This window comes from Simochromis diagramma, unplaced genomic scaffold (genome assembly GCF_900408965.1).
Source record: "Simochromis diagramma unplaced genomic scaffold, fSimDia1.1 OVJJ01000596.1, whole genome shotgun sequence".
Taxonomy (NCBI): Eukaryota; Metazoa; Chordata; class Actinopteri; order Cichliformes; family Cichlidae; genus Simochromis; species Simochromis diagramma.
This window is the reverse complement of record NW_024387245.1, coordinates 16,267,930-16,295,355: the sequence shown is the minus strand read 5'-3', so window position 1 is coordinate 16,295,355 and position 27,426 is coordinate 16,267,930. Positions and strand designations below refer to the sequence as shown.

General features: G+C 39.3%; 1 protein-coding gene across 1 annotated transcript in view; it reads left to right on the top strand.

The window, feature by feature from the left end:
* Positions 1-26,973, top strand: part of LOC120714217 (putative cytochrome P450 120) — a 28,302-nt gene extending 1,329 nt beyond the window's left edge. Inside the window, exons 3-11 of the mRNA XM_040000328.1 lie at positions 46-130; positions 417-452; positions 2,077-2,216; positions 2,621-2,744; positions 3,091-3,235; positions 4,198-4,308; positions 6,789-6,916; positions 14,574-14,661; positions 22,426-26,973. Coding sequence (XP_039856262.1) covers positions 46-130; positions 417-452; positions 2,077-2,216; positions 2,621-2,744; positions 3,091-3,235; positions 4,198-4,308; positions 6,789-6,916; positions 14,574-14,661; positions 22,426-22,587 — 1,019 coding nt within the window. The 3' untranslated portion in view covers positions 22,588-26,973. The remainder of the gene's footprint in view (positions 1-45; positions 131-416; positions 453-2,076; positions 2,217-2,620; positions 2,745-3,090; positions 3,236-4,197; positions 4,309-6,788; positions 6,917-14,573; positions 14,662-22,425) is intronic.
* Positions 26,974-27,426: the final 453 nt, after the last annotated feature.

Sequence of the window (27,426 nt, the reverse complement as noted above, 5' to 3'; positions counted from 1 at the left end):
AGCAAAAAAACTTTGCAAACAGTGACTTGCATTGGTATATTTTAGGTGAGGAGGCATGCCTTCTCCGTCTGTCACTTACCAGCCTGTTTACAGGAAGCTGTTTGGGATCGTGGAGTGATTATATCGCAAGGTAATCATAATATTGTTACAACAGTAATTCATGTATTTGATAGCTGGGGGATGCCTCTGACTGAAGTTTGGGTTGTGGCGGCAGAAATAATTGCATAGATATATGTGACGCAACTGCAAACCTTTCACTGCTGCAGCAATTGAAATGTGTCCATCCATGTCAAAGGTTTCTCTTGCAAGAGCTGAGTCCCTGTTTGTTTGAGAAACAACAGTTCTTTCCAAAAAAACAGTTGTACTTTTACTTAAGACTAAAATATGTCTGTGCTTGTCTGTTTGTGTCTGTGTAGTGTATGTGAGCGCTGTCTGAAGGACCTCTCTGTCAGGTAACACTTACACCAGTTATATCCACACATATTTACCTTTTTCACGGATATATTTATATGTATTAATGTAGCTCAAAAAATACAATGAGATTTACAACAAGTATTGTTTCACAGTCCGAATAAGTAAAAAGTGATACTCTTTGATAAGCAAGAGTAAAGTTAGGTCCATAAGTATTTTTACTGTGTATGTAGTCCTTTATTTCAGAGGCTCAAAATTAATCAGACAAATTACTGACAAGCAGTTTCATGAGCTGTGTGATCAAAAGGATCACACAGCTCAGCTACACTAAGAGATCTTAAAAAAGAACTCAGGTGTAGCATCACAGATTCTTACCTTGTTTAAGAAAAAAATCACTTAAGAAATAAGAAATCTGTAGAAGATAGGTGTATCAGTCTAATGTGTGCAATCAGGGGATGCCATCATGAATATAAATACAGAGGGTTCACCATAAGGTGCAAACCACTGGTTACACTCAGGAACAAGAAGATCAAAGTAGAGTTTGCCAGAAAACTAAAAGAGCCTGTACAGTTCTAGGGAAAAAAGTCTTTGGACAGATGAAATCCAGATTAACTTGAAGGGAAGAGGAAATTATAGAGAAGGAGAGAAACATCTCCTGATCTGAAGGAGACATCACCGTCAACATGGTGGAGATGATGTTGTGGCACGGGCGTGAATGGCTGCCACTGTAACCAGGTCACTCGTGTTTATTGATGATGTTTATAGAAGGAGCAGGATGAATTGTGAAGGGCACAGAGCAATGATGCAGAACTGATCAGACAGCGCTTTACAGTACAAATGGATAATTACTCAAAGCCAACTGCAAAAGCAACTCAAGAGTTTATCAAGGCCAAGTCACTGAAAGAAAAAGAAAGGAAGAAGAATCCTTGGAATAAAAAATATGTTAGTGTATCCGATTATTTTAGCCTCTGAAAATGGGAGACTGTGTGTAACAATGTCTGCAATAACTAAACAAGTAACTGCCTTGAAGTAAAGCTGAAGGTCTGCATTTCAGTCACATCCTGATTGTTTCACTACAGACACACTGTGCTGATGTACAGATACAGTGTACACCACCCACCGCAGATGTAATTCACACAACCACAATGACAATATTTTGTCCAAACACACCCAACCTAACTTTGAAACCAAAGCTGTGAAGATGAATATCACCATATGAAAAAAGTACAGAAGTTTTGTTTTTTTTTTTAAATGTAGTTGATAGGACACTAAAATATAAACGTTCAATGTTTATAATATTCCTGCAGATGTTGGTTTTTATTATTTTCATACATACATATACAGCTTTATGATGTGTTTCTATCAGTATTTCTTGAAGTCACTTGCTTAAATTACAGTCTCTCCCTGAGCCTGGTTCTGCTGGAGGTTTCTTCCTGTTAAATGGGAGTTTTTCCTTCCCACTGACACCAAGGTACTTGCTCATAAGGGCTCATCTGATCGTTCAGTTCTCTGTTGTATTACTGTAGGGTCCACCTTACAATATAGAGGCACTTTGAGGAAACTGTTATCGTGTTTTGGCGCTGTATAAATAAGTTGAATTGAATAATTTAATTGAATAAACTCATCAATGTGTCTCCGATTGTATACTTGTGTGTGTCTGTGTAGTGGTCAGCCAGAGAGTGTATACACTGTTTTTAAGTCTCTGGGGACAGAGCTGGTGTTGGGCCTTTTTCTGAACGTACGAGCTGAGAAGCAACCTGAACTTTTCCAGGAAATCAGTCAGCTGTGCACCCAGCACTGGCACGGTAGGGCCATACAGATAAATCATACACACACACACACACACACACACACACACACACACACACACACACACACACACACACACACACACACACACACACACACACACAAAACCCTCGTGCTAATTTTTTATTTTAATTTTTTTGCAGCCTTTTGCATTGATGTTCTTTCTGCAACTTATTTTTATTTAAATATAACACTAAGAAGTGATCAATCTTAACACCTCTGGTAATGTTAAAACATGACAATTTTTTCTTTTGTCTTTTTTTGGCAACTTCAAGTTTTGTGCAATAGACTATTGCAACATCTCCAACTTCCTCTTTCATTCTGGGACCGCACACATTCATCTGTGTGTTTCTGACTCTTTTGTTCTGCGCCTTCTGCCCTCCTCCCCCTCACCCTGCAGGCCTGATCTCTGCTCCAGTAAATGTGAAGGTTCCTATGTGGTCGTCGGGTTTCTCCATTGCCCTCGATGCCAGGAACAAACTGATGGACATCATCAAAGATAAACTGGAGAATGACAAAGAGGGGTGAGACTGCACACACCTCAGTTCATCTGCCTCTGCTGCTTTCACAAAAACAAGTTTTTCTCAATTAAATAGTTACATTTCTATCCGGATTGTTTGTGCACGTTTTATATCAAGACAGATATGTTTTATATGTTTTGTATTCCACTTTCTGTTCCTCTTGTGTCTGAATAATGCTACGCAAATAAACTTGACTTGACTGAAGTTAAATGATGTATAAATCTCTCCTTTCAAACAGAAATCAGACTCTAGTGGAGGCCTTGGGTCTATACTGATGCTCTGATTTGTATAAGTGGCCCTTGATTAAGGATCCTTTCTCTTTCTTTTCTGTCTCTGCGGCCCTCTCCAGTTTTGTTGGCTCTCTCGGTTCTTTGCCGCTGCCTCACTCAAGTTCTGCAGCCCAGCACCTCCTGTTGTTCATTTCAGCACTGATCCCGAAAGCCCTGGCATCACTGCTCACCTCCTTCACATTGGCACTCGGTGGGAATGGACAGGTACACAAATACAGGAGAAGAGTTTACAGTAAAAAGAGGGAACATTGGTGTTACCCAACTTGTTATATCTTTTTGTAAAGGCAGTGATTATTGTTCTTTCACGTTTATTCAACAACTGCAGGAAAAGCAGCCATAAATGTGCAGGAGGAGTCCACGGTAGTAAACAGGCCAGTCACAAAAGCTGTAGATAGCATTGACTCAACATTTAGCTACTTTTCCAGGGAGGTGTGTGTCAGGTCAGGCATAGCATATAGTGTGCGTTACAGTGTAGTGTTTCAGAAGGGTTTCTGGTTACAGTGTTCCTACGGCGTCGATTTAACACTGAAGTATAAAATCCCCGTTAAGCTGATTGTCTTAGTGCCTCATAAAATACTAACAGTGATCAAAACAAGCCAGTGTTAAGGTAGAAATGGAGTCCACCAATCATACTGTCAAGAAGGACTCAAAAATGCTCAACATACTCAAAAATGCAGTTTACACAGGGACAAAAAAACAAACCTGAAGCTAAGGTTAGCCAGCTAGCTGCGATGTTTGCTAGCCATTTGTACACATCAACATGCAGTGGTCTAAGGAGCTTGGAAAGAAAATGTTTGGACTTCTTTAAGTTTCCTTGAAGAGGTTTCACCTCTCATCCGAGAAGCTTCTTCAATTCTGAAGAGCTGAAGAAGCTTCGCGGATAAGAGGTGAAACGTCTTCAAGGAAACTTAAAGAAAATAAACGATGGACATCCACCATGCCACCATGCCATTACCTGATTACTTTTTTTTTTTAAAGACACAAAAAACTAAAGCAATCAAAGCTGTCATCCCACGCCTCTAATTTTGAGCCTTACCAGTATAACTCAAACGTCAGCATCAGCAGGACTTGAGATTCATGTAGGCTCTATATGTAAAATGTTTCAGTTTTCAGTAAAAATCTTTGTGCTGTGACATACAGCTCATTGTCTCTGTCTCCATGTTCAGGAGAAAGCCCGTCGTCAAGCAGCAGAAGACCCTGATTACCTGTGCCGGGTGCTGCTGGAGGTGCAGAGGCTATGGCCTCCTTTCATTGGTGGACGCAGAATAGCTGATCAGGTAGTTTTTATGTAAATTTCAGTGAATGAGCCAGTGCTCCTCATCTAGCACAATTATACCGTGAGTAATGTCTTAAAAGTGAAAGAGAATGAAGATTTTAATTTCGTATCCATGTCAAACACGTCTGATTTTTCCACCACTCATCTGGTCAGTTAGAAAACCTTTTGCAGAATCTATTTAGTTCTATTCAGAGGTCCAAAGTTTATGAGTGCGGAAGTGAACATCATCATGAGAATATGTAACAACTGAAAAAATACAACCCTGCAGCAGTAATGACTTAAATTGGGAACTTATTGGTTAGTCTGGTGACTTAGCCTTTAGGGTAATGACTAATCTTTGGGACAGATTGTTTACTGTTGCAGATTGTTGCATTTTTTTAAAAGCCTAGTCATTGTCAGATGACCAGTAGTTTCAGTGGATTGCATTTTGGCAAATCCTTTTCCTGTTTTTGGTCCACATGAACTCTTCACCTGCATGAAACCAAAGCCTGCTCAGACATCACCAGTCAGCACAATTTGAACTTGCTGAATTCAAAGGAAATAAATCTAGCAGCATGTGAACAGGTTGCTATTGAAATACCTCCCAGCAAACCTGTGTTTTCAGATATTTTATGGTTTGTATTTGTGTTTATAATTTTAATCCTGAGGTAGAAGTAGTTGTAGTAGTACTTGTAGTAAGCATTAGTTGTTTTGTCTTGCTCTGCCTTCCTCTAGATGGCGACAGCTGACTGTAGATGAAAGACTTTTCTAAGAGCGTTGTCTGTGTATGCTGTCCTGCAGAAGGACTTAGTAAATAAATATTGTATATCTTCAAATGCGGTAATTCAACTTTACAGTCGTTTTGAGACTTCTTCTGTTCTCTCACAGTAGCAGTCAGTGCTAGTGAAAGTCCTCTTGAAACCTTTATTTTTGTGCTTTTACAACTACAGCTGTGAGGTTTAGCACAGGTAAACCACTCCACGTGTCAGTTATTATAATATCTTAAAGTTTGTTTAATTGTATTATTATTTTTCTTTTCCCTCTGTTTGCTGTGCATGGTCCGTTGGTTCTCATGTGATTATGTAAACTGATATTTTGTAGGCGTGTTTGCTGAGAAAAGTCTAGTAAAATGTAATCTGTACACTGATCAGACATCTGCCTGATAGTCAAAGCCCACGTCGTCTCGACTTACCGCCTACTGACTGCTTTTACCCCAAGGATGGGGCATTCAACAGTGTGTCCGCCTCCTCCCTCCGTGGCAGTCTTTGAACCCTGTGACTTCAGCAAACAGGCTTATGCAACAGTCCAATCAGAGACATTGATCTCTCTCTGTGATCAATTTCCTCCGCTTCCCCTCCGGAAGGAAGCGAGTGTGGGAGGGGACGGGGGTGCCAGTGTTTTCAAGTGAGGGTAAAGTGAACTGGTGATGCTCTGAAGCGGAGTGGAAAGTTTTGTCACTCCTGTGAAACATACCAGTGCACCATTCTTGCCAGCGTCAGTGGTTTATACAGAGATATAAATAAGATAAACACAAATGCACGAGCAAGACTTACAGGACTGGGCGCTAGAATATCTACAGTGACTCGAGCAGCTGTGAGAATATTTGTATACTTAAAGATACTCCAGCTAAAGTTTGAAAAGCAGTACTTTGAAGACAACTGGATGTTAATAATGACATATTGCCAGTGTCATAGCTGATGCCCTACCAGAAAATGCAAGAGGCAAGTGCTGTGCCTGCTCTGAAAGGACTGATGAGATGTTTATGTGTGCAGGGAAGTGTGTAGGAGAATGAGTGGTCATTAGTATTCACAATCAGGTGGAAAAAAGTGGATCCTCCCATCAGGTGGAACTAAGATATGCAGTGGTGTTTTACAACCTGTGTGCAAGAGTGAATGAGAGAAAGGGGAGGAGGGAGAAAGAATGAAACCAAGTGCTGAGGCATTTCTCAACGAGAAGAGGGAGAATGAAAGAGATTTGTAAAAGATTTTCCACTCCACCAGAGAGAGGCAGAGAGAAAAATGAGTGTGCACAGGAAAGAGAAACAGTGATCATGTTCTCCGGCAGTCCATTAGTGCGGCTGCTAATGGATGTAGTGAAAAAGGTGATTTAAAAGGGCAACAATTGGTCTTTTTGCCCCAAGGTGGCTCTTTTCACCAGGGCTTAATGGAAAACCGGGCCCGGGATATTTTGTTTAAAATTGAGTTTTTATTCAGAATTAAAAGTGGGGCCTATTCACTGTGGTTTAAAAGGGTTTTTAACCCTTTCCCCTTTTTGCCAAATGTTGTCTTTATGGGGGAAAGAGTCAAAAGTTTCTTTCTTACAATTGTGCCATTTTCACTGCAGGTCAGGTGCGTATGTACACATGTAAGATGCAGTGTAAAGTAACACAAGCGTTCAGTAAAAGACCAGGAAAGCATTTCAAAGCCAAGTTTGTTACCCACATGATATTTAATAATATGATAATAATGTGATGTGAATATGTCTCTCTGTATGTTTGTGTAGGACTCCACGCTCATGGGGTTTCATGTTCCTAAAGATTTTGGTGTGATTTATATCAGCCATGCCGTCCATCGCGACCCGGAGGTGTTTCAGGAGCCTGATGCCTTCCTGCCAGAGAGATGGAGCGGAAGGTGAGGATCTTTTCTCTTTTTCTCTCATTCTTTTATTTTATTTTCTAGTTGTCAAGGAGTGTCATCGTGGTAGTAGAATTTCAAACTCGATGTCGACACCTTGGAAATACTTGATACCATTGTCAATACTATGGGGAAAAATAGAGTCATTACAAAACAGAGATTAGAACAATGCAAACAATAACATCAATGACAACACGATTTTTTAAGTTGTCTGATATGGTGCAAAAAAATTGCATCACTAATGCAAAGTGTAGATATGACAAATATTTAAAGATTGTAAAATGGTAGTGAAAAAAAACCCAACACATAAACACAAAAGGACGAGGGGCAGCGAGGTAGTGCCGCGCTTCTGGTGACTTGGTGCCATATTTTTGTTGCTGATGAAACAGAGCAGTTAAAGTAGACTGCTACTGTTTCTGTGTAGTTGCTGATGAACTTTTCTCACATTCAATCTGCTGACTGCCTTTAAGAGAAAAATAACTCTTTTCAAACCCAAATAATTATGTTATCCTGTAAAACTTATGCTGTCTATTAAAACTACAGCCAGGGAAATTAGATAATGTTTTGCTACTTACTCCAACATTAATGTTATCGTTTTTTTATTTAGTTGTAACTGCTAACTAAGTAGTAACTGGTCAATTGCTAATAGTTAAACAGCAAATGTTAATGTACGCGCCAGCCAGGTAAACATTTATGATAACGGTTTAATACTTCAGTGCTGATGAAACGGGAGCGCTACTGACCTCTCAAAATTCCTCATAGAGTGTGAAAGTACAGCAGTGCAGTGTGAAGTTGTGTGTCAACTGGAGGGCACGAGGAGAGCACTAATGGTAACAGTACTGTTGCAAACGAGTATATAATCCAACAGTAATTTTGAGGACCAGTTAGTATCTTTTCCTTTCTTTTTTGACAACACTATTATCGAGTTAACAGCTCTTTACAGATATAGACCAAAGTGTCTTTGGTATCCACCAATGAAGAGGAGTATTGTACAAGAACATGAAAAAGCAAGAGGGTTAAAACGAAGGTTTCTAGTCATTCCCAGCATCACCGAAAGTCGCAAACCATGCAGTATTTAGTCATTAATGTCTTTAGAAAAAGCAATCAATTATGCCTAGAACTTCAGCCTTGAAAAGGTAATGTATCAGTCTTTCAGGGAAAAACATTATTAATCAAGGCTTTCCCACAGACTTAAAATATATGAGCTGTGCCTCAAATGAGGTGTTAATTTCATGGGCTTTTTTTTTCAAACATAGGTTTTCTTGATGTTGCTGGATTGACCTGCACATTAAATAAATGTGACCGACACACAGCCAAAGAGTAGAAAATTGTAAACTGACAAAATAGCTTCAAGAACGGACAGGACTTTGTGGACCAATGGAAAAAATGGTAAAATTTAAAAAATGGTGAATTTTTTTGTTTTGTTTGTTATTCTGAAAATTTCTTAGATCAAGCAAGAAGGAAGCAAACGGGCAGTTCTGTTTATACTCCCTTACTGATACATACTTACAAACACGCCACATTTGCACACTCAAACACAATCAGCATTAGAAAGAGTAAGTGGGAGGAAGCTTTTAGTGCTGTGACACATCAGGGATCGAGGAAATGCGTCACAAAAAGATGTTTAAAAAAAACACAAAGAAAAAGATAAAAGAATAAATAATAGAGCATTTTCTTCCATGTGCATTTATACGTATAGTTATTTATAAGGCACTCGATAAAATCTGAAATGAAAGAATTATAGTAATGGACCCTGCTTTGAGGCATGCCACAAAGCAAACATGATTCGGGAATAGTTTGAGTAAAATGAGTTGAGTTAAATGGACTTCCAATTAGTAGATGAACTGCTCTACCTCTCGAGCTTCAGCCACCCCAAACGCCAGCTGAGTCCAATCGAGCATCTGTGGGATGTGCAGGACAAACAAATCTGACCCACAGAGGCCCCACCTCGGAGCTTACAGGACTGTAAAGGATCTGTTGCTAACATCTTGGTGCCAGATAGCAAAGCACACTCTCAGGGGTCTGGTGGAGTCCATGCTTTGATGGGTCAGGGCTTTTTTGGGAGTGGGACCAACACACGGTTAGAAGCAGGTGGTCATAATGTTATACCTGATGGGTGCACATATGGCAAATATAATGCTATTCACAATTTACATATCCCCAAAATGCTTTAGCTTCATTATATAATGGCCAAATGGCTTGCTGCGCAGGCAGGGTGAATACCTGTGTTGTCGATTATATTTTCAGTTCAGCACCTTGTAAAAACTATCTCTGTGTTGGGTTCTTCACCCTGTTGGAAATGCACCATATTGTTCAGTCTTTATAGCACAGTATTATGCTTATACAGAAAGTATGAACAGCTGAAGAGGTTCTGAAGCTGTTGATGACGTGACTAAATGACAAAGTTATACTGTATTAACATAGGCACAGATAATGGATTACTAATTGCAGCAGGTACCACACAATAACTTCCTGTTTCAATGACAACTCTAAGAATAGCTGAGGGGGTTTAGGCCACATTTGCTGCGGTCAGACTAAAATACACAGTTTTACTGGATAGAAATGCACTCTTAAAATAGATGACAGCAAGATTAAATCAATAGTCTGTTCTACAACTTGTTTTATGACCGCAAAGCAGAAAAGAGTGCTGGTTAGTACTTTATATACATACGCCCACGTCTTTACTATAGCAACCAATGCAGATAGATAACAGCGCCTGAGCACACAAGTCTGACTGCATCGCTTTTACATGTACTTGCTCAGACTGTCTGCTGGGAAAGTAAAAAACAAAGCCTTCTGAATACAAAAGGAGATGCATAAAGACTCTCTGTCTGTTACCTGCTCTGGTAAAATGAAACCCAAGCTGGCTCATTCTCTGTCAGCCATTCATCTGTTCATTCACTTCCTTCATTCAACTGTTTATTGTCATTCATGCTCTCTCTCTCATGTGACAGAGAGTGGAGAAAAAAATCTATGAATGTATGTATGTAGGAAGGAAGCTGCTGCCATGGAAACTGGTCACCTGTCAGTATCTTCACCAATAGGGATTCCCCTGTGTGTATTTCTGTGAGTGTGTGTGTGAGTGGGGGGAGAAGCTTTTTTCTCTCCCATGATGCCCTGGGAAAGAGTGTGATGGGTTACAGAAGAATGAGTCAGAGAAGCTCCCATCCTTTTTGCGATGAAACAGTAATAATGTTGAATTTCTTATATATACTGCATATATTTACTTTATTTACTTTTTTGTTGAGCAGAGAAATCTACTGCCATCAGTTGTCATTTTTGAAGGTGTGTATAGAGACCTCTTCTTCACTCTTATCTTGTTAAAACTAACCTAATTACGTGTTGACTTTTATTTTAAACCAGATAAAACCATCACACCAAATGAAGCAATCTAATGTTACAGTTGGCAGTTTGGAGTTTCTCTCTTTGAGCTGATCCATTATCTTCCGATCGGTTTGAAAAATGGAAGCCGAAGAAATAGCCGGAAAAGCTCAGGAGGAATTGATGGTGCTGAATTCAACAGTCACAGTGCGAGCTTTAGTCAGTTTACGGCATTGGATTTCAGAGGGGTTTGCATTTACAGCATAGATTAACTCTCTCAGGTATTAAAGTAGAAGGTACTTTCTGCCTTTTCCCAAGGGGTCGTCACACCAGACGATTCCACATATTTGGTTTGGTACAGATTTTATGCCAGACGCCCCTCTTAATGCAGCCCTTCCATTTATCGGAGCTAGGAACCAGCACTGGGAGCACACTAGCTTCTTACCCCCTGAGGCTGGGTTTGTGCTTCTTTCTGGTCTCGAACTGGGGGTCTTCCATCTGTGAAGTAAGGAGACACAGATGGAAGATGGTACACAAACTCAAAAAAGAAATTATCCTAAAACAGCTTAATAACTCAAGACATAGATCCAACTGGATACTTATAGCGCAAAAAAAAAAAAGAGTCAAAAATCTGTTCAGTCTGCCTAACAGGCAGATACTTTTAGCCTGGAAATGGACACCATTTTAAATACTCTGAAGTGTGTGAACAGAGCACTCAGCTGAGAAGAGAAATCTATGAATGAATAGATGGCATGCTTTGTGTCTGCGTGTGTGAGCATCAGGTAAAATGGTGCAGGGTTAAGGAGTGAGTCAGAGGAGATTTTCCTTGAGATAGTCTGATGTAAAAGAAAACTCTAGAAAAGTCATTAATAAGAAACTGCACAAAAAAAAACAAAAGACAAAGATGAAACGTGGAGTGTAGGCGCTAGAAGTTTGACTATACCTCAGTAAAGGTGTGAGTCATCCACATTAAGAAGATGTGTGTATTTGTGTGGATGAATCTGGTCACCTTTTTGATATTTCTTACTGTCAGTAAATTTTATTGAACCCTGAGAAGCGATCTGTGTGACCAAAGCTGATATATCTTTCATCCTTGCCGTGCAAACCTCTGCTGCCTGTCTTTGCTTGTCTTTATTTTTCATTTATCACCGTGTTTGTTTCCCTTTCCTCCCAACTGTTTCTGTCTCTGGTTTTCCATCTGCCAGTCTTCCTGGTGACCGGTTTCCTGTCTCTCTTGATAGTTGCCCAGCTCATTTTCTTGCCACCTGGCTGTTTAATTTAATGACTGCAGTCCTGTTACATAACAAGCCCACCTACAATCACCACAGTTTCATCTGTTTATTTTTTATTTTTTTGCGCAGTAGCTGGGTGTATTATCTACTGTGTGTGTTCCCGTTCATACTCGTCGTATATTGTGTATGTGTGCTTTTCCTGTTGGAGGCAAATATTGGAGCTGGCAAGTTAACATCCTATCAGCTCAACGCCCACACAGACTCTGGCCCTAGATAAGTGAATCAGAAATGCTACCAAGCACAGATAAAAATCTTAGCTATTGCAGTGGGCTGTGTTGCTAGTTTCACATAAATCCGAGAATAGGGACTTTTCTTCTTGTCTCCAAAAATAGTGAGAGACATCTTTTTTTTTAATTTGAAGTAGAAATTATCTGAAATGTCTGTGTTTGCGTACGTCAGCTACTGTATGAATTCTTAGAAACGACACAAACCAGAGTCACCAGTTCATAAAGATAATGCCAGGAGTTTGTCATAGTCTAGTTGAACTAAGTATAACAGTTTTGATAATAGGCTTTACGTTTTAAAATAATAGACTGCATATAAATGACACATAGAATTCAAGATGCTGCCCATTAGTTTGTGCACTAGTGTTCCTAAGCCTCAAGTTTGGCACGTGAGCTAGGCTATAAACTCACACTTCACTTTCTTAGATGCACCTTGCTAGTACTGTGTTGGACCACTTTTGCTTTCAGAGCTGCTTTAATTCTTCATGGCGTAGATGCAACAAGGTGCTGGAAACATTCCTCAGAGATTTTGGTCCATGTTGACATGATAGTTTTACACAGTTGCTGCAGATTTGTCAGCCTCACATCCATGATGTGACCCTCCCGTTCCACCACATCCCAAAGGTTCTCTATTGGATTGAGATGTGTTGGAAGCCATTTGAGTACAGTAATTGCATTGTCATGTTATCAAGCTGGAAACAGCCATCAGAAGATGGGTGTGTTGGTCATAAAGGGATGGACATTAAACAATGCTCAGTTAGTACTAAGGTGCGCAAAGTGTGCTAAAAAAATATCCCCCACACCACCAGCCCCAACTGTTGCTGTTTACAGTCTTCTGTTGTCCAGTTTTGGTGAGCTTGCGTGAACTGTAGCCTACGTTTACTGTTCTTAGCCAACAGGAGTAGCACCTGTCATGGTCTTCTTCTGCTGTTGCAAGGTTTGATGTATTGTGTGTTGAGTGGTAATTTGAGTTACTGTTGCCTTCCCTGTCAGCTCAAACCAGTCTGGCCATTCTCCTCTGACCTCTGGCAGGCAGAGAACATTGCTCTGCCTTCTTGGATTGGATATTTTCATTTCTGGTCCATTCTCTGTAAACCCTAAAGATGGTTATGTGGGAAAATCCCAGTAGATCATGAGTTTCTGAAATCCTCAGACCAGCCCATCTGGTGCCGACGACCATCCTACCTTCTAAGTCACTTAAATCACCTTTCTTCCTCATTCTGATTCTCACTTAGAACTTCAGCAGGTCATTAATGCTGTTAATATTTGTGTTAATAAGCAGTTGAACAGGTGTACCTAATGAAGTGACTGGTGAGTGCAACTTTGATGTAGGGGTTTTTTTTTTGCCATTGAACTTTAACTGCAACAAGATGCAAATGAAAATAAATGATGAGAGTTTTTAAGTGATTTGCAGCTATTTGTTCGTCCTCTCCCCTGTCTTCCCTATCTAATAATTAATCTGATGATGTCCTCTTGGCCTCAGTCATGATCTCTCACAGAGCTTTCTCATTATACTTTATTGCAGAAAAATGAATTATACTTCACACAAGAGTATACTGCTCTGATTCACTTCCTATCCACTCAACATATTTGATATAGCATTACGATGGAGTGCTCGGTAAGACTTCCTTTCCCTTCCTATAGTGTACGCCGCACATCTTACTGTTTCAGGATGTACCTAATAGTACATTAAACCATTAGTCAGATGCTAGCGAGAACACTAATAATAACACTTCTCTCACACACAAACCATCTGACACAGTGGACCCAGACTATACGCACCACTAATGCTTCCTGTTTGCTTTTAATCAGAGCTCAGGTTTCAGGAAGACAGGATCCATTAGAGGCAAGACACGGCCTGCATCAGATGGATATTGAGTAATGGTTGGAAAGGACCTGCTTTCTTAAGTATATTTTTAGGAAATATTAGAAAGCAGGCATGATGAAGTAAAGCTGGGTCCCTGATTTGTGTTCATTTGTCTTGTGGAACTTCATTCTAAGCTGCACTCTTGGTTGGTTTCCTTTGAGGTCTAATTTATTTGCCTTTTGTGCCAAAGAGAGAGGGGTCAGCTGGATTGATCGAGAATTCTGGGTGTTTTATATGATGCATTGTAGAGTTTTTGATTATGAGCATCACCGTGCAGCAATGCTCTCCTTATTCTTTGTACACATTTTTTTCTTCACCCAGCCAAGAGCTGAGATGGAGGCAAGTGATTGGTGCCATTTGTCAGCATTTTGATCAGATAGACAAACAACTACAAAGCCAAGTTTCATAAAACTTGGTGCAGAGGTGGAGTGTGGGCAAAAGAAGAGCCCACAGAGAAGCTGCAGTTCATTGTCTTTAAAAGTGAGAGATGAGAGAATTGGCTTTGGTGGAAGACCTGCTTTCTCTTAGTGCCCTTTTTGTTGTCATTAGTAAAGTGAAACATAAAGTGAAACAATGACCTGAAAAAAAAACCAGTCAGGGTGTTTTAGTTTGAACAACTAACTTAAAAAATACTTTGTATTGACAAAAAAATCTACAAGATACATCTCTGGTTGGTCTATATCAGATTTAAATATGGTCATATGCCATGCTGTGAATTTCTTATGGATGAAACACAACTTTAAATAGCAATTTTTTTTAAACAACCTCAAATACCATTTGGGATAAGTTTGCATAACGTGCATCTTTTTTTAAAATCATTTTTTCAAGATATACCTTTTGATTGACGTTTGTGAAGTCTGTTCAAGATGGATTATTGATCGATTTTTGCATCTCTGATTTGTCTACCTTATGCAAAATTTAATTGTAGCTCTTGTGTTTTGCATATGCAGGAACGAAGGCCATGAGCACTTCCTGTGTTCCTTTGGCAACGGGCCCAGGAGCTGCATCGGAGCTAAACTTACCAACGTCTTTCTGAAGGTGACCTTCACACACAAGCGTGACAAAGAATACATCGACACACACTCTTTAATTATCACTGTAAAAGTGACTTCTTTAACATAAAAGGTTTTTTATGTGGGTTCTGGGGGGTTTTTTGGGGTTTTTTTTTTTTACTTCCTCTCTGAGACTCTGGTGCATTTAATGGCTTGTTGAAAGATTTGTGGTCTCTGAGCCTCAGCTCTGCATTTTATATTTTGGGCTTCTGGGTTACATGTGGAGGGAAATCGGCTGAAAAGTCGATGGAAAGTTTACTTGCAATGGATTTATCCTCTTTAGAGACAGAGCAAGCGATCCAGCTGATCAGATGTGAAGTAAGGTCTCAGTTGAGCGAAATATTACTGATGTGAGATTGAGGCATCCAGTTAGGTTGTCTGTAGTTGTCCCCAATAATTTGACTAACAAAACTAATATCTTTCAAAAAAAAATTGACAAGAAGTTCTTAATTTAGATTTTCACACTCCGGATGCTGAACATCAGCAATATAATTTCTAGATGTTGTGTAAACAAGTCTTAAAAGTTTGGTTAAATTAGTTAAAGAGTTATCATTAAATGTAAAAATAGAAACTTCATAATCCTCTTAAAAAGATATTTGTGTTTGCCGCAGTCAAACAAAAATTCAGTGTCTTGTTTGGGGGTTTTTTTGGGAATATGTAGGCCATATGCGTTAAAACGTTATGCAAACCACAGAGATACGGCACCTATAACAGCATCTTTACTAAATTTTCCTGCACTGAGATCTGATTCGAGCTTCTCATGTCAATCCTTTAATGCAAAAACAGCTAAGAGTGAACCTGTTTACTGCATCTGTGTTAAGTGTGATTAAAGGGTTCAGTTATTCTTGTATGTTTATATATCATTTTAACTGTAATTAATTGTGTATGTAAATGGGGGAGGGGGGGTCTAAACTAACCATATCTGTCATTTGTAAAGAGGTTGCTAGTTTGCTAGTAAACTGACAGATGCTGTTATTGTTCAAAGTTAGAGGAAATATAACGTAAATGAAAGGTGTGAGTCAGAACAGAGAAACAGAGGATAATGCTACCTTGTGCATAACAGTTTATCAAGCTACTTTGATAAGCTGCTCCTTAATGACAAGGGGTCACCACAGCAAGTTGCTCCACATGCAAAGTTGGCAAAGTTTTATGTTGGATCTCCTTTCTGACGCAATTCAAAAGGATTCAAAAGTTGCTTGCTAAGCGAATGTGTAAACCTCCACACCATGGGGCCACTTATTTTGGTATACCTGTTCAAACACTCATTAATGTATGGACATGGTCAAGATGACCTTCCTTAGATCAGACAGAGCATCAGAATGGGGAAGAAAGGTGATTTAAGTGACTTTGAATGTGGTAAGGTTGTTGGCGTCAGATGGGCTGGTCTGAGTAATCCAGAAACTGCTGATCTGCTGGGATTTTCACACACAACCATCTCTAGGTTTTGTAGAGAACCGTCCAAAAAAGACTAGAGTCCGGCCAGACTGCTTCAAGACGATAGAAAGGTAGCAGTAGCTTAAATACCTACTTGCTCCAACTAATGTGTATTGAACACACAACACATTGAACTTTGCTGTCTGCTAAGAACAAGAAACTGTGGCTACGGTCCAACCCTATACTAGCAAAGACCACAAGTTACAACATAGACATCATGACATATATATTAAGACGTGAAACCAGTGATTGAGCCCGCAGAGTTACCAATAAAGATTCCACTGAGATTACATGCCATGTGAGCAGAAAGGTAATTGACTGATATGTAACTGGCCTTTTTCCTTGGGTAATCAAAGAACTCAACCCCCGGCTGGCCATTAGACATTAGAGTCCAGGTTTGCGCCACTTCTGGATTGGCTTCATTGTTTTTGGGGTTTTTTTTAGACCTGGTGGCCGCATCTTTCTTTTATAGCCTACAGTTTAACACAGAGTTAGCAGAGCTTCATTAGCAGAACAGGTCAACTACTTTACCTTTCTCTGAAGTGCACTGGGAAAAACGCTCACAGCGAGCCAGCTGTGGATGACAGCTGCGGCTCAACTGATTGTGGCTGTGCAACCCCCCCAACACACATGCCCACACACACACAGTGGAAAAACCAGTCAGAGAAGGAAACCATCCCCCAACCATTCAGTAAATAGAGCACTGCTCATGGGAATGACGAAATGCTTGGCTGTCTGTGTGTTTATTAGATATACCAGAGGGAAAGATCCGGGCACTGACTGTCCCCTTTTAACCACCTCACAATCCCAAAGGCATATTCACCATAGCTGCCGTTGCCTATATACTGGGCACACGCATATACACATGCAGCCATGAGAACAAGACAGGTGTGTTACAGGTGTGACAACAGGAAGCAAAGAGATTTAATTTCCCATGTGGGGGCATTCCTTTTAGAAAGAGGAGTGCACGCAAATAAACGTGTGCGTATGTGTTGTCAGCTTGACACTGGAAAGTCAAAGCGGTGACACCAAGTCAACAACAAATACTGTGAGCCAGTGGATTTCCAAGAAATATTACAGACTTTCAGTCGTCACTGATTTACAGATTTATCTGTGACCAGCTTTGTTTTTAGGCTGTGGTAGATGAAAGCAGGCTTGTTATTTCTGCATATTTGCCAAAGATTTGGTTGAAATGGCTACAGATTTTATCCAGTAGGTCATTTGATAACATTAGCACCATGAGTTTTTATGTATTACAATGTTTCTTTTCAAAACAAGAGTCCTGTTAAATTACTCATAAATATGAATTAAATGTTTCGATGGCCATGAAAAGCCTAGCTGCATGCATGCATGCCTCAGGAAAAGAAAATCCCCTTGCTCACAAGACAACAACGCTTGCTTGTGTACAAGACTTTGAAGTAAAGGAGCGTTTTTGTTCTTGTATTGCTCTGTCATATATTAGTGTGACTGTAATAACTCAGTCTGGATTCTCAGAGCACTGTTAGAACAGTGTTTCAGTTTTTTCTAAACCTCCTCAAAAGAGGTACTCAGATGCTAAAATTACCAAAATGAAGGACACACAGGAATATCTTCCACACACCCAGGAAAAGCAGAGCATATATGTGTGATTAGTATTTAACTATATCTGTACAAAATGTAGTTGGCTAATAAATCTACTTAGACTAAAATCTACTGAAACTAATTAGTTAAACTAGTTCACCTACTCAGTTTATTTTTAATTAAACAATCAGGATGTTATTGATGTGCAGGCTTTCAGCTTTATTTCAAGGGGTTTAAAGTAAGTATTGCATTAACTGTTTAGGAATTACAGCGATTTTTATAGAATCAGAATCAGAATACTTTATTGATCCCTAGGGGAAATTCTTTATAGATATAATCGCCCATTTTCAGAGGCTGAAAACTTATTGTGCAATTGACTGATCGGCATTTTCATGGACATTTGAGCCTTGGAGTTGTTTAACTTGCATTTGGTAGCTTTTTGCTGGTACTGGCAATATAAAATCTAAAAATATATCGAATGCAAGTAAAGGATGAAAAGCAAACATATCAAAGTGAAAGCAAAAATTTCAGGAGTGGCTAAAAACCAAAAAAGAAAAACTGCTTCAGTGAAAGACCACAGAAGACAACTGATGTGGATGATCACAGAATTATTTTCATGGTTGAGAAAAACTGCTTCACAACACCTCACCAAGTGAGGAACCCTCTTGGGCAGCGGTCCCCAACCTTTTTGTGCCATGGACCAGTTTAATGTCAGACAATATTTTCATGGGCCGGCCTTTAAGGTGTCGCGGATAAATACAACAAAATAAAATGATATCACCAAGACAAAAACTGTGGTGTTTTGTAACTATAATAATAAATGCGAATTCACTGTGTAATTGTGTAACTTTATTAGCAGCGTCCTCCTGAAATGTGCCAACAACATTAAGAGTAACATCCTCCTCTCTGCCCCTTAATGCTCTCTGGTCGCTATGGTAACACATAAATATTTCTTTCAAAATAAGACACACAACTGCAACACAGGAAAAGATCCAGGGAAACCGAGTTAATGGTAAAAAACATGAAAATCATAAATTTCACACCCGAGCCTCAGCTCTCACGGCCCAGTACCAAACGACTCACAGACCAGTACCGGTCCATGGCCCGGGGGTTTGGACCGCTGCTCTTGAGGAGGCAGGTGCATCATTGTCAAAGTCTATAACCAACCAACAAACAAAAATAATAGACTTTTCCAGTAAACATCTAAAAGAGCAAGCACATTTCTTTGGATGGGTGACAGGGCTTATATTTTGCATTTTATTGTTAGCCAGTGGGCAGCAGTCTCCCAAGGTCAAGAGCTGTCCTGTTTTCTTCACTGAAAGACATGAGAGCAGAGAAAAGGAAAGGAAATGAGAGGGTTATCGCAGCTGTCCACATCCACTGAGCCAGATAAGTGACAAACGCTAAGTATATTATTGAACCTCGGCTGGTAGATTACATTCACTAAGACAGACCTTCCCAAAGTGTGGGGCCCATTGCAGAGCCATTGCAGGGGGGCGCGGTATGAAAGGAAGGGGGGGGACAAAACACTTGGACATTGCTAGCACGGGGCGCCCACAGAAATGCAAAGCAGGAGATGAAGCATCGCTGAATATGTTTCCAAACCAACTTCATTCTAAGCCAAAGACTAGAAAATATGGTGAAGCATGTCTGCCCTTTGGTTTCACCTGCACAAGTGCCGAGGTAGGTCTCCACTGCAGAATTGGTTTTCCCTGTGTCTCGAGCAGCGCTGGGCTCTTCAAATCACGGACTAACAGTATCCTACAGTTGTTTATATTTTTAAACCCATTTTGCACAGAGAGGCATTTTTTGAAAAATGCATTGATAGCAACGTTGAATATTATTACACAGGAAAAAAAAAACTACATGTAAAATAATTACACCGTGACTCTGCCTTTCTAAATGGAGGGACAGTAACTGCGTGTGTAAATGTAAGCGTGTAAAACCTAAAGATAGTAAGATTAACAGTATTTTATCTCTATCTGCCATTCTGCAATTCATCTCATGTAAACGTGTGCACAGCGTGACGTGAAAAAAGGCACATACCTTTGATGTTGCGTGACGAACTCTGTATTCCTCGTCCACACGTAAAAGCAAAAAAAAAGAGTTTTAAAAAATCTCCATTTTCGGTGATTTTCAAAAATACCCATGTAGGTCCGGACGTAGCCTAAAAGAGTTAGTAGTTTATTTTATTACTACCTGTAATTTATTGCAGATTACTTGTATTTGTTTAATTGTTTACTAAATGTTTGAGGTGTGAAAAAAAACGCAATGGAGCAAAATATGGGTGTGTGTGGTTGGAGGATGTGCAAACATTTTTCTTGTAAAACAAAGGGGGGCCCAGCAAAAAAATGATTGGGAACCACTGCACTAAGACATCATTTATATGTTTTTGTTCTCAGATTATTTAACAGTAAAAACAGCAAGATACATGGGGGTGTTAATGCACGCTATCTAAAATGCAATGGTGAGGGATGACTCAACCCTGCACTCACACTTATGAGTCACTGAAAATGTTGGGTGTGATTGAGTGGAGCTCAGGTGTAGTTCAAAGCAGTTCAATGTCTCTCCTCGTTCAGCTATTGTCCCTCTTCAGCAGGACAGTTATTGTTTCAAATTGGATTACTCATCATAGATAATCAGTTGCTTGTTTTGGATTATTTACGATTGTCATGATTTGTCTCGGTCTCTGGAGATATCGATATATTTGGCCACAGTAGTGAATACACAAAGTAGAATTACCACCTCTCTGATACTTAAAAAAATGAAAAAGTGTTAAATGCAGATGCTTAAGAAATTATGTAGTTTATTAAAGCTGTATAGATGTAGAGCTCGGAATAGATCGCACAGGTGTTCTCTTCCTGTTTTACTGTTTACACTTTTATATATTTAATTTACATTTATAAAAATTATTCTACTTTTGATGTGTACAGTTTTTATTAAATTTCTTTTATTTGACTTTACTGGATATTTTTAAGTACATTCTAAATTAAATGATACAGACTGGCATCCATCAGCAGCGTTGCCTCTTAGTTTAGAGAGGACTGAAACAGTGTTTGATGCTGCTTCACAACACAAATGTACACTATATTTTTACTGCTTTTATTTTGCTGCTCAAACAGAATCTTCCCTTATCTCAGTTTTTAAGTTGTTAATCCTGTCTTTAAATAGTTAATTATGATAAATTTATAACAGAGCTATCTGCTTTGCTTTAATGATGCATGTGTTTGATTACATCTCTTACCGTGCTTAATTACAGAAAAGATCAGACTGGCAGATTAAAGTACATCTGCTTGGCTTTCAGCAGGGTGACCATTTGCACGCACACACACACACACACACACACACACACACACACACACACACACACACACACACACACACACACACACACACAGAAGGATGAGGGCATGACCAGAGTAAAAAGTAGACTGCAGGGATCTAGGTCAGAGATGTGACTCATCGCCTCACTTCATCCTTCCCCCTGTCGTCCTCGCTACCCACCCCCCTCTCATAATTCTCCCTTCATTCCCTCTCCTCTCCTCTCCGTTACTCCCTTGATCCTTCCCCGTTCATTCATCCTCCCCCTCACAAGGAAAATCTTCATTCATAAAGTGGAGAGACGCAGGGGAAATATGTGTTGGTTAGACAGGTCCATGGCTGAGGATAAGCCGGTAAGGAGTGTTGTCTATGACATCACCAGTTCTGAGCTCTCAGTGCTCTCACTAGAATAAAATAGAATAGAATAGTATATGTATGGGGAAAATGAAATAGAATAGAGAATGGAAAGTAATGCTTAATAATATAGGATAATATAGAATAATAGACTGGCAATAATAGAATAGAATGTAGAATTATGTGGAATAGAAGAAAATAGACATTATAGAGTAGAATAGAATAAAATAGATTAAAATAGGAATATGTATAATTACATGAAAAAAGTAATAGAATTGAATACAAGAGAATAGAATTATGTGAAATGCTATGAAACACAGTAGAAAAAACATAATAAAATAGAAAGTAATGAAATAGAATAGAATAAGTACAACAAATATAATACAGTAGAATGATGGGGTATTGGAGGGTAAGCAAAGAATCTAGACGAACTGAACAGAAGTGAAACTTGAAATACAGTAAACTAGAAAATAATACAAATAGTACAAAAAGTAATTAAACAAAATAGAATAGAGTTATTTGGAAAATATTAAAATAGAGTAATAGAATGGAATAATAGTTATATATAAAACAGAATGATGACTAGAACAATATATTGAATGAGTCAAAGAGAAGGGAATACAAAGGAGTGACACTGAGAGAAATGATATGGAATGAAATAAAGGTCTTCTCTTCAAATTATGCAAATTTCTGTGTTGCTCAAAGGAAAATGTGTTTCTAACTGTACGATTTTGTGTCTGAATGTAAGCATTGTTGATTCCAGGTCTAAAGGACCAAATGTTCCATTACAGCTTGCCTGGTAAAAGTTGTTGCATTGCTATTTTCAAACCTGGAAAGGAACATACAAAAACAGGCTTGAAGTGATGTGGAGGCTGTAGCTTTGCAAGTTGGAGACTTATTCAGCGTTGGTGGATGCTCTAGGTCTGCCAAGTGCTTTCAGTTTTAACATTTTGTTTTCGCTCGGCTTTAAAATAGAAAATTGTCACTTACACCCATGCAGCTCTTCACTCTACATAAGTTTCGTTTATGTAAAATGGAGCAAGCACAACCAGAAAACAGTATTTTTGTGTTTCGCTGCCAGGAAGCGTGCGTGTACCTGTTAAACAACTTTGACTGGTGTTTGGACCCTCCAGTGCAGAACCTCGAGTACAAATGGCTGCCCGTGTCTCGCCCTGCCAACCCCCCCACCGTCACCTTTACCCAGCGGGATCACACCCTATCTGGCAGAAGTGACACCAGCTAGGGATGCACAGTATGCTCCATGATGCACCTAAAAACTCTACTAAAAGTCACACATGCCTGTGCAGAAAACGCTGGAGAATATCTTAAGACACGCCGAGGGAAGCCAGCAAACTGTGAGGCTTTCCCCCTCCCCGCTGTATATAATACAGTAATCATCCCGGGGAAAGCCGGAGAGAGTGCTGGTTTTCCCTCTGTCTGTTCCTCTGCCAGATATTCTGCAGCTTTCCTTGATGACTGCAATGGGAGACGAGATAAATGAGTCATTCTTCAGTTGTTGACTCTGAAACTGCTAAACGGATGTTTGTGTTCTGCCTTTTTTTAATGAGTAATATGCAACATTTTAAAAACATTGACCAGATTTTTGACGAGAAAATCTTTATATGAACATTGCCTCTTGCTTAAAATTCCCTTGTGCTCATTTCTGTGTTTGTATATATGAGAGCAGAATGTGAAAAAGCTCCAAAAAATAAAAATCCATCCAGGGGGGACACGTGCACGGATGAAAATCGAGGTAAACCCTCAGATTCCATCACTGACTGCAAACCTGTCTCCCCCACCACCACCACCTAGCAACCAACAGTGCTTAGCAACAGTTCGTCATACCGACTTGCCTCCTTTTAGTATGCAAGTCTCACACGCGCACACATACACACACTAACCTGGTTATTTTTGAAAGCGTTCACTTGGCACGCCATCTGAATTCCATGTAAATGACGCCAGAAGGCAATTCAGAGCACGCGTCTGAATTTTAAGCACCATGAATGATTTGAGTCATAAATGGAAACGATTCTGTGCCTCCTACATTTATAAGAATCAGTTTAATGTCATATTTATTAATGTGCAGCTGAAGTATGCATGCATCATCTTGTGCTGTATCACTTAGATACCTTGTTGTTACTTGCATTTTGCCTTTAGTAGTGTTTTTATGTTATCATAAGGTTTGACATAGGATTCATGCAATGTTCTGAATATCTGAATGTTATCTTATTGGCTGAAAAAAAACTTTAAAATTTAATTCTTGTAGTATTTTTATGCATTATGTTAGTAAATATTAGTATTTAATTTTCTGACCTCAAGATTTTAGGTTTTACTGTGCAGTGATTTTCCACAGGATGGTTCTAAGAGGTCGTCAAGCAAAACAAGGTGACCGGGAAAAGACTGTTTACAGGCCAGTATTTTTAAAAGCATTTTGAAGTGTATTAAAAATACATACAGTTACAGTTAAAATGTCCCAATTTAAAAACAAGTTAATAATGCTGTAATTTATGAAGTGTTGGAGGTGCTGCAAGAGCACTCTTTTTTCTGTTTTTTTGTTTTGTTTTGTTCCAATAAAGATTTGTCAGTGAAGTAACACCTAAGCTGTCTAACATGTGAAATGTAAGCTGCGCTGTCTGCATAATCAGCTAAAAGCACGTCTCGGAAAGATGTTCTTGTCCTGTGGGAGCTGCTCAACAAACCTACTGTTCTCTTTGCTGCACTCCTCTCTCTCTCTCGCACGCACTCTGCTAAGCTGCCGCCATGCATGTTGCTCGTCTCCGTGTTTTTCACTGTTTCTCTCTAACGCGCACACTTGCAGACATACATCACACAGGATCTGGCAGAAAATGAGGTTCTTGTGAGCAGACTGGTATGACTCACTCTTCTGCCTGCACTTGTCCATTAGCTGACGCTCCTACTCGCAGTTTATGACAGGCAAAAGCGACTTAGAGTGTATCCTCTTATGCATAAGGACATATGGCTCTGTTTTATTTATTGGAGCTTTTTTTTCCTCGTCATTTAACCGTCCACTTTCTGCTTTTAGTTTAAAACACCGGCGAGATACTGGCAGACTAAAGTGTTCAAGTGCGCTGGGTAAAATGCTCCCTGTTTAAGTACAGCAGTTTGTTTTTCAGAGTATGCTCATTTAGTCTAAAGATTTTTTCACTGGCTTATTTTAAATTTACGTCATTATGGTAGAAAATATACTTAGAGAGACTTGTCATTTTCTTGATGTTTCCGTCTGTACAGAAACAAAAGTTCATAGCCTGAAAAATAAATTGGTGAAATTCTCTCATCATTCAAGCCTATCACCTTTGTGCACCCTTTAACTTGCCTTATTGAGATATCTGCAGTTTTATTGCATACCACTCTGTCTTGTTGCCCACATAATCATATTTTAAAACGTGATTTAAAAATTAGGTCTAGTTTAAACAATGATCTTCTAAGCTGTTTTTGTGAATTCAGCATTGAGTGAATTTCAGGAATGTGCTAGATAATGATAAGTTCATTCAGTTCATCCAGAAGTAGGTGAAAGCTCTAGTGTTCATTATGTAGAAAGGATCTTGCAGTACAATGTACACTATTTGTCATGCACACTGGAGTGAAGGAGGTCCTAACAGATAGATCACATCCACAGATTGTAGAGTTAAAACTAAGGGCTTATTGTTGTCCAAAGACAGAGGGTTTCCATTGTCTCTGACATGTTATGTATTATAAAATGGTCAGATGATAAGATTTGACCCGATGTGTGAAATTAAAGAGAATGTGAAAATATGCGAACCATTTAAACTCAGTATTTTATTGAAATGCAATATAAGCAATGTCAAAACTAAGAGTTTTCTTTCTTATTTTGAATATGGTGCTGCAAAAATATTTCACTAAAGCTGGCACAGAGAAACTAAAAGGCTCGAAGGCCATTTAATATTAAAAAAAAAAGGTCTGTTGAAACATCTTGCAAATGAGTACATGGTAACAAAGAAAGTATACCCTCTTTCAATCCCAAGATTTTATGTAACAGGACATAATAAAGATCAGCTGGTCGTTAGCAGGTTCTAAAATTAACAACACATGACACATTACCAGTGTCATTATTTCAATAACAGAAACTGAACCAAAAACAGAAGCAGTGTGTGAAAAAACGAATTAGCCCCTTACTGCTTTCATAGGACTCTAATCAAGTGCAAGTGATTAATTGAGCATCAGCACCTCTATGAAAGACATGGAGAATTCAGGTATTTGATAGCACAATGCCAAGAAGGAAAGACATCAGCAATGATCTCAGAAATAATTAATCTCAGAGAAAAAACTGTTGCTGCCCATCAATCTGGGAAGGGTTATTAGGCCTTTTCCATACATTTTTAAGTCCATCATTCTACGTCAACAGTTTCCAGTCTTCCCAGGAGTGGACATCCCAGCAGATTCACCCCAAGGTCAGGCAATGCAACACTCAGAGAAACTGCAAAAAACACATCTCACATCTCAGACTGTACAGGCCCGAGTTAGCTAAATGCTAAAGTTCGAGTAGAAGAAGGCTGAACAAGTTTTTGCTTTTTTGCAAAAGTTGCCACTTGCAAAGATAATACATACATAAAGATAATCCAAAAGCACCCATTTTCAGCTATGACAGTTCAAAACTCAACATCTGAGAGGTGCGGGGATGGATCAGTGCACATGCCACAGATAACAAGAACGTCTGTGGAGGTGCCAAAAATGGTTCAGCGTGTTTTTCAGGTAATGCATTGCTTATTGGACCAAGAAAATGCCAAACTACACGCTGCAACAACAGTGTGGATCTATAGAGAAAAAATCAGGGTAGTAAATTGGCTTTCTGTGCAGTGAAGACGTGATCAAGTGACAGCATCACTCTGAAGCTGATAGCTGGTTGATAGAGTACATTCTAGGCTGCACATTCATAGGTAAACTAACATATTTACTAGCCTGTCAGATGCAGTGCCATTGGTAAGGACTTTAATTGCTAAAAATTGAGAAAAAACATTGACTTTGTTTGCTCTCTGGTTGCCGCTTAGCTGCAAAGCTTTGAAAACAGTTTACTTCTGTGAGGGTTTTTAAAAAACAGCACCATCAAGGACCAGGCAGTCACATCAGTCACATGGCAGACAGGACTGGGGGTAGGACAGTGCATCCAGATGATAAAACAAAGCCTGAGGTCAGTTTTAATGAGCAGGGCTAACTACTACACCACTGTTCACTGTCCATCTGTCCACTTCCAGTGAGCTCTTGGCCTGCAGCGAGGTGTACAACAGGAAGTAAAGACAAGAAACCCAACATCTACAAATGGCCTACACACGATTTGATAACATTATGTAGTAGATGTTTATTGGGTGTCATAGTAATTAAAACCAAACTAAAAACTAACACTACATGAGAAAAAATAGAATAAGAATAAACTATCAGAAATAATATAAAACCAGCTGAAATATTAAACTGTTCTGAAGCTTCTGCTGATGACAAATACCAACCACACTGCAATAACAAAAAAAACCCTAAAAACTAATAGTGAAACTAATAAAAAATTAAACTGAAACTAACCATTTTCAAAAGCAGAACTAAAGCAGATCTGTCTTGAACTTGCTGACTTTTATTTATTTATTTATTTTTAAAAAAGATGCTCTTGTTTTCAGTATAGAATTTCTCGGTGCTTTGTTTATAATATTTGAAAAGACTGAAAACAAACTTCTGGATGAATTCAAAAATAACAAATGTTCTTTAGTACAAAATGATAAGACTGAGCTCTGTCACAGTAATATTATGTGTAAGAAATTATCAATTGATACATTACTGATGACATGTTTCAGTACAGCCACAGTGTTGTTAGGTGTCTACAGGTCTTTGCCTGTTTGCTGACTGAATTCCTACAGCAAACCTGAGAAGTCACACTCTCATGCACATAAACACCTAAGTGTGTGCCCGTCAGTGTTGGACACACTGTCCTTTGCTGCTTACTATTGTTTGTCTGTACTTAAGCAGGCAGGAAGGAAAAGCCCTTAGTCACAGAGGTGCCATCAAGCCCCGTTTAATTGTCTCATTTATCTTCCCTTTGCTGCTAAACCTTGCACTGCCG